The sequence below is a fragment of the Varanus komodoensis genome, unplaced genomic scaffold (genome assembly GCF_004798865.1).
Source record: "Varanus komodoensis strain SLA01 unplaced genomic scaffold, ASM479886v1 scaffold10, whole genome shotgun sequence".
Taxonomy (NCBI): Eukaryota; Metazoa; Chordata; class Lepidosauria; order Squamata; family Varanidae; genus Varanus; species Varanus komodoensis.
The window spans coordinates 24,367,165-24,378,486 of NW_025335269.1; the positions used below are offsets into that span (position 1 = coordinate 24,367,165).

The window sequence follows — 11,322 nt, forward strand, 5'->3', positions numbered from 1 at the left end:
TTTTCAATTTTTAAATCATGAGCTGAGCGGTAGAGCAGCAGCCTCAGCATGCAACCATACGCCCTAATGGATCGGCTTCCTGTGTTCCTAACTGGCTTCAGTAAGCCTGTAAGTTGGGGCAGGAACTAGAGCTAAATGGCAGGTCTGATGTTCAGTCCTGGTATCTCTCCTATCAGGGCTGGGTAAAGAGCTGGATTTATGCTGTAGAGAGCCACTCTTGCCCAGACAAATCAACACTGGGATAGTTGGACCAGTGATCTGACTCCATGCATGGCAGCTTTGTATATTAAAATATCTGCACACACAGAAGCACCAAATCACTTCTCTGCCTACTCTGGGGCTGGAGATGATATTGATTTCCTTTCTCAAATTGCAGAGACTCTTCTGATTTGGGGGAGCTACTTTGGTCACCACAGGAGAATATAGTAGGAATGGGGGTTAAGAAGCCTCTACACACGCACAGAAGGTCAAGATTTTGGTGACTAGCCCCAGTAGTTTACAACTTCAGCTTTCAAATAGTTCTGTTTGTTTTCTGTATTTCTCACTCTGCCTTTTGGACACAACAGTTTGGGGCCACAGTTCCGCATAGAGAAAAGGACAACAGTTATCTGACATACATGCTTACCGGGGTGAAGCTGTCAGCGATGGAATTATGGCTGACCATATCTAAGCTAGAATCTCTCTTCCTCCACCCTCCAGCTCCTCTCTTCCCCTACCCTCAAGTGCAACTCATTTGAACAAATATAGAGGCACAAGTCTCTCCATCTTAATAATATCCAGTAGCTCCAAGGAATGTGGAAATGGTAACAATTATATTGACAAATGCATTTATCGCTCAATTTTGTTGTACGATACAGCAAGAGGGAAACTCTGGTGCAGTCGTGCACAGCAATAATTTATTAGTGGTTTAGGGATATCAGCCCAGAACAAATTCTAGACAAAAGAAAAACATGTTTGGGTTTTTACAGACTTCTTTGGCAGAAGAACCAGAGCTGCAAATGAGAGTGCCAACTTTTGGTATTTCATTTGTCCTAGACAGGATGACAGCTGAATAATGACCTGCGTTTGGTTTTAATTACCACCAAAGAAGAAAAAGCCTTTTGATTCATCTGCAACCAATTTCATAACACCAGAAGTACACAAGCAAAATATTTGTGGTATTTCACTTGTCTACATGATGTTTTTTAAACAAGCAAATAGTCACATCTTTGCAGTCATGAACCGTTGGCCTGCTTTGGGCTTATGATCAGTTCATAAGTTTGGGGTAAAAGTGAGGTACAAAACTTCTGTTTGGAACAATGTAACCCCTTTCAGTTGGATTAATTGTATCTTTTCTTTATAAAATCTTGAGCAGCTATTCATGAAACCTGCTGCTTGACAGCCTCTGCTCACTTGTTTCAAGTCATAGAATATGAGGTTTGACAAAAAGGAGAGAGTAACTCTACTAATTCTACTAATAGGTGGTGGTGCCATCATGGTTGTACCATAGAAAAGACTAAGGCAGTATCTCTTTTCAGCCATCGAAATGGATGGAGGAGATGTGTGGGCTTTTGAATATTTTTACTGGGGATGTTATATGATGAATATGTCAGCTGAATTTTATTGACATCATTCATTGTATAAGGAATGATATACAGTGGTGCCTCGACTCATGAATGCCTTGGTTCACAACCAAATTGGGTCACGAAAAAAGTTTCATGAAAATTTTCACTTGGGTCGTGAACTCTATATCGGGTGGCAACCAAGATTGCGGCCATCCCCACCCCCCCAAGTGGGGAGATGACCACGATCGCAGTTGTGTTCGTGCACGGAAGACGTGTGTGATCACGGGCGTGCTCCTGCAGGAAAGATGGGTGCAATCTCGGCCATCTCCCCCGCCCCACCCCCCGAGTGGGGAGATGGCCACGATCACAGATGCTTTCATGCAGGGAAGACATAGAGGAGCTGACAACAGAAGAACTTGCTGAACTCCAGAGTGAGCAGCAGAAGGCACTTGCTGAGGAGGATTCCACTGAGGAAGAGGAGGACAGGGAGGAAGTTAGCAGTGATGTGATACAATCCATTATGAAAAAATGGAATGAGTGCCAGGATTTCTTTGAGAAGCACCACCCCAACATAACTGTAATGAAGAGAGTGTTGAATCTGATGAACGATAACATGGTCTCTCATTTCCAGAGGGTTATGCAGCGCAGGAAAAAAAAAGTTACTATAGACAGATTTTTCTCCAAAATTGACCCTGCAGCTAAGAGACAAAGAAGAAAGGAAAACCCTGAAAGAGATCTCCTCAATGTCCTTATGGAGGGGGACTCTCCCTCAAAACAATAACCTCCCCCTCACCTAGGTTAGTGTTCTCCACTGTACTGTACAGTACTTCATTACTTTGTTGTTCTTTGTCACTTTGTTTCAAAATTTTCTGATTAAAAAAGTAGTTACAGAATGAATTAACCTTATTTACATTGAACTTTATGGGGAAATTTGACTTGGGTCACAACCAATCTGGGTCACAACCAGAGTTGTGGAACGGATTAAGTTCGTGAGCCAAGGTAGCACTGTATAATCATAAATTACCTTGAATGTAGTAAAAAAAGATAGATAAAGGTTACAGGCCATCTTTTTTCTGCTTATATTTGGGGTTGGTTGGACCTAGGACACTTTTTATATCTTTATGGTAATAGGCTGGATTTTTCTGTAAGCTATTATAGTATTTTTCTGTATTTACAGGATTGGAAGTAAATTTCAGCGAGTTTTCAGTTGCAGGTTGTAATCTTAGATATACTTATTTGAGAGTAAGTCACATTGGGTTGGATCTAGACATCATCATTTGTAGAGCAGATCTGTTGAAATAAAGTAAGTCAAATAAGTCAGAATGATCTTGTGCTATATGCCTCAGCAAGTCTATTCTTAAGTATAAAATCAATCTGCATCCAACTCATAAAGGTGGGGCTTACTTTTGAGTAAATATACTAGGATTCTGCTGTCAGTATAGTAAGGTAAGTCATGTAAAAGAGTAGGAGAAATATTAATATTGTTGGAAATCTACAGTCTCACAAACCAGGAACAACTCCTGAGATCATAGAAGAAATTAGAGCAAACCTGAAATCTGTTTAAATGTGCTAGGACTAGTCACATAAATAAGAGTTCTTTTAGCTTGTTCCCACCATTGGATAAATTTGAGGAAAACCAACTTCAGTGTATTGCATTCTGAACTATATTTTGCCAGTGTTCACACTTCATTTCATTTTCATAATTAAAACATGATTCTAAGAAATGTGTAGGCCACAGAAGAAGAGTAATCAGATTCTCCCTTCAGATAAAATTATATAATCCTAAGCAAATTTGGCTTTTCACATGTTGTCCTGGACATTCATAATACTGACATTTTGCTGGTAACTTCATGTTAATAGTCCAAAAAAATCTAACTATTTATATTTTAAATAATTTAAATAGTCCAAAATATAATTGTTCTGTGCCTCTGTAGAAATGAATGGGAATTTGCATGGGGCAGAGCGGTTGTACATCTCAAGTACCACTTTGAATTAACAGTGAGCCTTCACAACTTAATATGAGGATGTGAACAAATATGAAGTATGGTATTTACCTAGAAATTTAGTGTTGGTCAACAATTTGGATGGTTTGGGTTAGACAAAGTTTGAGAGGACGAGGCAATCATTGGCTACTAATTCTGATACTTGGCTATATGCTACTTCCAGTATCATTTTTAGAGTATGTTTGGAAAGTTAATGGGGTAGAAAATTTGCACTCTCTTGGGATTTTGTCAGTTTTTTCCTGATATGTGAGTTACTGTCACTTAGACTTTATCCTTTTTGTGGGATCTCTTTTCAATTCACATGGACACTCACATCACTGAAGCAATTCACATGTAGACCTCATAAAATTATTGTTAAATGTTCCCATTTCATTGCATAGTAGTTGAGATCTTACCAAGTCTTCCTGCTCTCTTTAAATTATGCTTAAATCTGCTTGTTGCTCGATTTCATCCCCTAACATCCTTTGCAAAGGTGGAAGGAGAAAAATGCACAGGCTCAGCTGCATTACTGTCAAAGGTTGAATGTCAGGACACTCCACAGTACAAAATGAAACACTGAAGAACATCAAACTGAAAAATAATGAAATCTGAGCAATTTCTGGCAGGTTACTGAGCACCAGCCATCACTTCGTTGATAGACAAGAGTTGGCAAAAGAGAAGCAGATGCACTCATTAGATTTCTGGTCGGTGCTTTCCCAGCCCGTCTGCATGAAAGACGTATTCAGGGCATTGTTCTGCTTTGCTTGCATGGTAGATGGACGGTATGTTTCCCTGCATGTGGATGTGATCAAAATCCAGAGAGTTGCCATGTTTAGCTTGGCTACTACTTGCACCTGGGCCAGATTTGCATTCCCTACTGTTGCATTTCTGCAGCACTGGATCTTCCTGATCATATGTCCTAACAAAGCAGATTTGAGGGATGTATTGCAGCAAAATGAATAGAATTCGTGTATTATTTCCAGCTGCGGGAAGAAGAGACAGAACTACAAAGAGTGCAGTGCCTCTCTTTGCCCTGGACTTCTTTGATTCCATTCAAAGCACATTCATAATGTAATATTTCAGTTATCACTTTTCATTCAAGAAGGCACGCATTTATATCGAGCATGTACCTATAATAACCTTCTGACTATCGGAGTAAAATCTAGGGATGCTGCACCATGCTCTGCTGATCTTTATACTAATGATACTTTTTGTAAAGCAAACTTGCACAAGGATAGGTACTTCATACCTGTTTCTTTCCCTTGGGGGCGAGGTATCATACTGATAAATAAATGAAGTAAGACCACTGTAATTTAGTTATAATCCAGACAGGAACTAAGTGGGCTCTTGTGTCTTTACTCCAGGTGCTACATTTAAGTACATCTTTTTGAGGCAGAGAACAGTGGCATGTGCTTAATTTTGCAGATATTGTTAATGCAAAAGAGAGGCAGTCAATGCAAAATAGCCATATATTCTAGGGCAGTTCTCGAATAAGGTTTGGGGAACCTGGAAAATCCCTTTGAGTGTTATTTATTATAATTAAGAGTAGTTATTTGTCAATTGTCTCTGTGGAGATACAGCTCCTTTTAAGTATGCAGCATGCCAGTTCAAATATTACAACAGAGACATACATGTTGTTGGGCATCAACATGAATAATTTTTAGGTGTTTTTCAGTTTTCCTATTATAAATTCTTCCTGTTCTGTTTCCCCAGCAGTTTGTGACATTTTTGTGATTTTTTAAAAAGCTCTTATTGAACTGTGAACCAAACATTATTCTCCCCAATTTCTAGGTGTGAAGGTAGAACTTATTTTCAGGCTGGTACATTTTTTTGCAAGGCAGATTAAGAGTCATGCAGCAAAAGCAACATGCTCTTCAAATATGTATCAAACAGGCATCAAGACATGCTAATTACCATCTTCATCTATTAACAGTGATCCTATGCGTGTCTTCTTGATTCTAGACCCCACTGTAAAGTTACAAGTAAGTGTGCATAGGACAGTGGCCTGAGACATTCCATTAATCTCTCCCCAGATCTCTTGTAACACTAGTCTTACTAACAGTCATCCTTTTTCTCTCATATTTTCCCTGGCATTAGAATTCAAAAGGCAAAGTCTGGTCACATGTCACAGTCTGTGAATTGGTGCTCATTGTGGCCATGTTTTTCATTCACGCTTGTGACATGTTGTGATCTTTAATATCCAGCAAGTCGATCTGTCATAAAAAGGCTAATAAAAGCTTAGTTTTATTGCACAGACTGATACAAATGAAGCCAAACAGACTAAGATGAAAAAATGCATGTTAACTTTTTGGATCTGAAATTGATTTGAGCCCAACAACCTCTTGACCATCCGATGCTAAAATAGTAATGGGTGTAGTGTGAAATACTGGAAAATATATTGATTTGTTTTCTGACATTTATATAAAAAATAATTGGTTGTGTTTTTATTAATGGGAGTGTATCTTGTCTGTATTGCAATAGATACAGTGGTATGAAGTCAAGATAGGCTTCGTTTTATTTCTTAATAGATCAGGCTGCATCCTTTGCCAATGGCTTTTCAAGAACAAGAAAACCAGTGCAAAATCAAAGTCAGCTCCTGGCAATGCAGGTTGAGGGGATGCTTCACTTTTGTTTTCTAAACAAGAGCTGTTGGTGCCAAGATTTCTAGTACAGTCTGAGAAGACTTGATTCTGCTACCCTTGGTTGAATTTCTGCACTGTGAGTTTGGTACAGCAACTGTACATATGAATTGCACCCAGATTGTGAATGGATGTTATTTGAATGGAATGCATTTCCATTCAAGCTGTCATCTACCACTTTCAGCAGGTGGCCCAGCTGCATCCTTATCCAAGTTTAGCCTGGTTTATTTATTATTTACATTTACATCCTGCCCCTTTTTCTATAAGGCTCTTGAGGCAGCTTACATGATTTTCCTCTTACTCTTCTTCTCACTCACAACATTGCTTCAGGTGGGGGCTACGCCTCAGTGGCTGGCTGAAAATCAAGTGAGCTTCGTTGTTGAGTAGGGCCTAGAACCTGGATCTCCTCTCCTAATCTCTTAAACTAGAATATTGCGATGCATTCTGTGTGGGGCTTCCCTTGAAGACCATTCAGAAACTGCATTTTGCCTCTAAGTTTCATCCCAGAGAGCTGATCCGGAAAGATCCCATGGCTGATGATGCCAAAAGCCATTGAGAAGTCCAGCAGAACTAACTGGGTTGCACCATCACATATTCACCCATTTGTCCGCATAATTAATCCACCAGGGCAACCAAGGCTGTCCTTTTGTGTGTGACTAAGAGCTGAAATGGATAAGATAACAGGCATTTTTAAAACTAAGTGAACTTTAAAAACAGCTGAGGAATTGGGTAAAGATTGCTGCCAAAGAGGAAATGTCCCAATGAACCCAAATTGGCATCTGGCAAATGATGGCATTGGGCTGAGAACCAAGGGCATTTGTCTTGGGAAGAAAAATTAGTTGCACATCACTATGGCATGTCAACCGATAAGATTTCTATTGCTTTTATAATGTGAATCTGGTAAAGAACAAAGGAAGGAAAGAGAGTTAGATAGGAGTTTCTGCTGACTCACAGATAAGTTGCATTGCCAGTTTAGAAGATGGATGGAAGCAAAATCTAACTTCTGTAGTCCCTTTGTTTTTTGTTTTTTTAATATAATGGTTTTCTGTTTAACGTGTTAATAAAGTCAGGTGGCTTGGCTTTATTGTATTTACTTTTTTAAAGGTAATTACAAAGCAAGCTGTGCACCAGGAAAATATAGAGCCATGTCTTGATTTTGAGGTACTACTGATTGCAGAGTTAAGGTCTGTCCAAATGACAGTGTGGCCTCACAGTAAGTCTTTTGAGTTAATGTGCACCTCTAGCTTTTGAAGATGTATATTGCTATCCATAATATGGCACCATTTTATGCTTTGGACTTGGGACTCGATAGATTATGCTTGCCTGAGATAGTAGAGGTGGCCTGTGTACCATCTTGTCCAGTTTTGTGGGATAGGTTTTAGCAGTTGAGGCCTGATGATATAGGCCAGGGTGCTTGGATCTGTTCATCTGATCCCTGTGTTCTTCATCCTGACCCTTCTTGGCTGATTATAGTCATAAGCTCTGGTCTAAGATCCTGGATCCAGGAACTTAAAAGAGAGACTGGTTCACCCTCTCATGAAGAAAGTTCAGATCCAGATGGCCTTAATAATTTTAGAGCAGTGGCCACTCTCCTAGTGGCCAAGTAGATTAATCACATCATTGCTAGCCAACTTCAGGCACTTCTAAGATGATAGTGATTATCTAGTTCCATTTCAGTCAGGTTGTAAGCCTGGGTTCAGGGTAGATACTTGTCTTGGTCACCCAGTAACCTCTTTTATGGAGGAAGCTGGCCAAGTGTGTCCCTGTTAGTGTCCTAGACCTCTTGGTGGCTTTCACTCTCATCAACTGTAGTATCCTGGGGAAGCTATCTGGATTGAGAGGCAGTGTCTTACAACTTGGATGGTTGGTTCCAGAAAGAGGTACTCGGTAACTGCTGGTCTGGCTCATGGACATGCTGTTGTGATGTCCCTCTGGATTCTGTTAGGTCCCTGATGATTGCTGGGAGAGGTTATCCAGAGGGAAGCATCATCAGTATGTGGATGGCACTGAACTCTACCTCTCTTTTTCTTCACATGCAGGAGAGGCTATGACATGGGCTGGATGAGGGCCAAGAAACTGAGATTCAGTGCAGACAAGATGCTCGTTATATTAGCACGTGGTTCAGTTGTCCATTTAAGCAGCGTTTAATGTAATCTAAATAAGGTTGCAATACCTAGAAGGAGCAAGTTTATAGTCTAGGGGTAGTTATAGATCCAGCTCTTTTATCTGAGGTTTCAGTGGCATGAAGTGTCTTTTATCAGCTTTGGCTGATACACCAGCTACTACCATACCAGGACAGAGACATCTTGGCTAAAGTTTCATACCCTGTAACTTCCTGCCTGGGTTATTGTGGTGCATTGTGCATCTGAGAACTTAGAAACTTTAGATAATGTGGAATAGAATAGTAAGTTTGCTTATTGGAACTGACTATTTTGACTATATTACTCCAGTGCAGCTTAACTTGCACTGGTTGCTAGTCAGCTTACAGGGCCTAGTTCAGAGTGTTGGTTTAAATGGCACAGGACCAGTCTACCCAAAGGGACACTTTCTCTTCTGTGTTTCTCTTTGAGGGCGGCTACTACAGATGGGCAGCTTGGCAATACAAAAATCTAATCAGAAAATAAATAAATAGCTACTGGATGGCTGAACTGTTCAGTTGCATTTTTCTCTTTTTATGTAAACCTCTCTGGTAATTTCTTTGAAAGACAACATATGCATTCTTACTATCAATCAATGACACAACAATGCAGCCCAGTATATTTCAATAAGTTTTAATGCTGCTTAGGCTGTAATTGAGAGTATGAAGCAGTCCGTGTGGTGTTTGGACACAGCTCTTCTGCATGTGCAGCTCGGTTGACAAGCCTGGTCGACAGTCAGTTGACTGAGGAATGGAGTGTTTGTGAAAGGAAATCCTTCAGGTGAAAGGAACCCAGATGCAACAGGAAGTTGCAGTGAAGCACAGGGTGAAGGTTTCAATGAAATCCAGTGAAAAATCTGTCGGGAATGGTCTAGTGGTGCACATGCACTAGTGTTATTGATATTGCACTAACAGAAGCTAATGCTTGTACATGTTCAGCATTAGATCCTTCCTATAGGTTGTCATTATGACCATGTAAATGGAAACCACGTAAACAGACAGTTTGATATTATATGTTCATTTCCTTACTTTTTTCTTTTTTACTGTACATGCTCTGTATGTAAGAATGTTTTTAATATTGTACACCATTCTGGGAAGGTTCTTCCTTTAGACACAGCCTAAAGATACTTAAATCATTAACATAAAATAAAGGGGGGAAAGCATTCATGACTCTCAGTCTTCCGAACTCATGTCTTTTTGCAAATGGAATAGATTTGTGAATAAAAATCAGTCTGAAAGCAATTCTTTCCTTATTTCAGGTTGCACCCATCATTAAAGAGAGAATGATGAAAAAAGGCAGCATGATGTTGGGGTACCAGCCCCATCGCGGCAAAGTTAATTTCTTCCGCCAAGTCATCATCAGCCCCCAGGTGAGCCGCGAGGACATGGATTTCCTGCTGGATGAAATCGACTCACTTGGGCAAGATTTGTAGTTGATTTTCCACAATACTTGGCACTAGGTTAAGAATGTTTGATGTGTAGTGGTACTAGACCACATAAGCCATACCTAAATACTCAAATGTCTGGCACACGTGGGGAAGAGGCAGTACAGTTTTTCTGCCTAGTAATAATAACAAGGAAATGATGTTTTTTACGAACGTTGGCAATGTGTTAAAATGGGTCAGATTAACTGCTAATACAAATTGCTATAAATTAGTAGAAATTAATGAAGTTAACCCACTGCTGTAGTAGAAGTGAGCTTAGCCCAGTGACTATTAAAGGAGTACCTTTGTATATGTTGTGAAGGTAAAAGTCGGAGGCTCAGAATAGATGGAGCTCTGCTGATACAAGAGTTTTGCTGACTGACGCGCTAAATGAAGTGTTTAGCACTTCAACCAGTGCTTGTAAAGGAAGCGTTACATGATCCATTGGACTTGCATCAGCATCCTTTACCAGGTTTTTCCAGAAACATCCATAATTTTTTGTAGAGATCAAAATATTGCCGGTTATGCATCTTTTTTCGATTGTTTGAAAAACAATATAGTTTCCAAATCACAATTCTTATTAAATCTTTCTTGCTGAAACATCAGCAAAGTATTGCTTAAGCATGTTTTGCTTAAGCAGTTTAGAGGCAAGTTAAAGAAAGTCCACGTATATAACAGTGTGCGTGTGTGCACACACATGTATGTATATTTATCTTCTAGAGCTGTATTTTTATATGCCGCTTGGCTATTTAAGGAAGGGTTATTGTATTGATTAAACCAGTGGTTTGCTTCTAAAGATGTAAAAACTATCAATTTTCACTTAAGCGGCGTATAAGCTTTGGGGAGATTACATTAAAAGTAATATATGTGTGTAATAATTTGAAATTTGTTCCTAATATTCAAATCAAGCAACTGCTATGTGATAAATACTTTTGTGAAGCTGCTTATTTTCTTTTATTACAGTATGTTTTAACAAGCTGCTTTGTTATTCATTGCCCTGTTCTATATGTAGGACTTCTCCTATATTTGCTCACATGAATTTGGAGGTTGCCCTTGTAGTGTGATGTAATAATTTATTAGGTATCTGTATTTTATTTGCTACTGTGTATTCTATGTGACCTGTGTGGCACCTAACAGAATTGTCCATTTTCAGTACTGTAGTGGTACTTTTTTGTAGAAACAAGATTAAGCCTAACAATATTTAAATTAAATGTAATTGATAACGCCTCTGAATAAATCTAAGCTTTTAATGTATCTTTTAATTGAAAACAACCACTTCAACTCTTGCACAGGCTTAGTAAAGGAGGGAATTCATAAGAGACCCAGCTTTTCCATATACTCACCGCATCCTAAGCAACCTATTTTGTTAACTGAGAGAATGGAAAGAATTGGTGCTCTTGAAAACTGCTTGTGGGTCATTTACTTTGTCTCAGGTCCAAAGATGTGTGTTTGGAAAAGCCTTCCTTAAACACTTTATCCTCAGTCGTGGCAGCAAACCCTACTAAATGTTGATATCCATCCTTTAGTGGTGCACCAAGGTAGTCTCAAAATAGCTCATATGGATCATAGCTCAGTAAGTCCGCAATCTTCAAAGGC

General features: G+C 39.4%; 1 protein-coding gene across 7 annotated transcripts in view; it reads left to right on the top strand.

Annotated features, from left to right (window-relative positions):
* GADL1 (glutamate decarboxylase like 1) overlaps nt 1-10,980 on the top strand; it is a 123,322-nt gene extending 112,342 nt beyond the window's left edge. For all 7 annotated transcript variants that reach the window (XM_044417592.1, XM_044417550.1, XM_044417540.1 and 4 more), the window contains one exon: nt 9,562-10,980. In XM_044417592.1, coding sequence (XP_044273527.1) covers nt 9,562-9,735 — 174 coding nt within the window. In that variant the 3' untranslated portion in view covers nt 9,736-10,980. The remainder of the gene's footprint in view (nt 1-9,561) is intronic.
* The last annotated feature ends 342 nt before the right edge of the window (nt 10,981-11,322 follow it).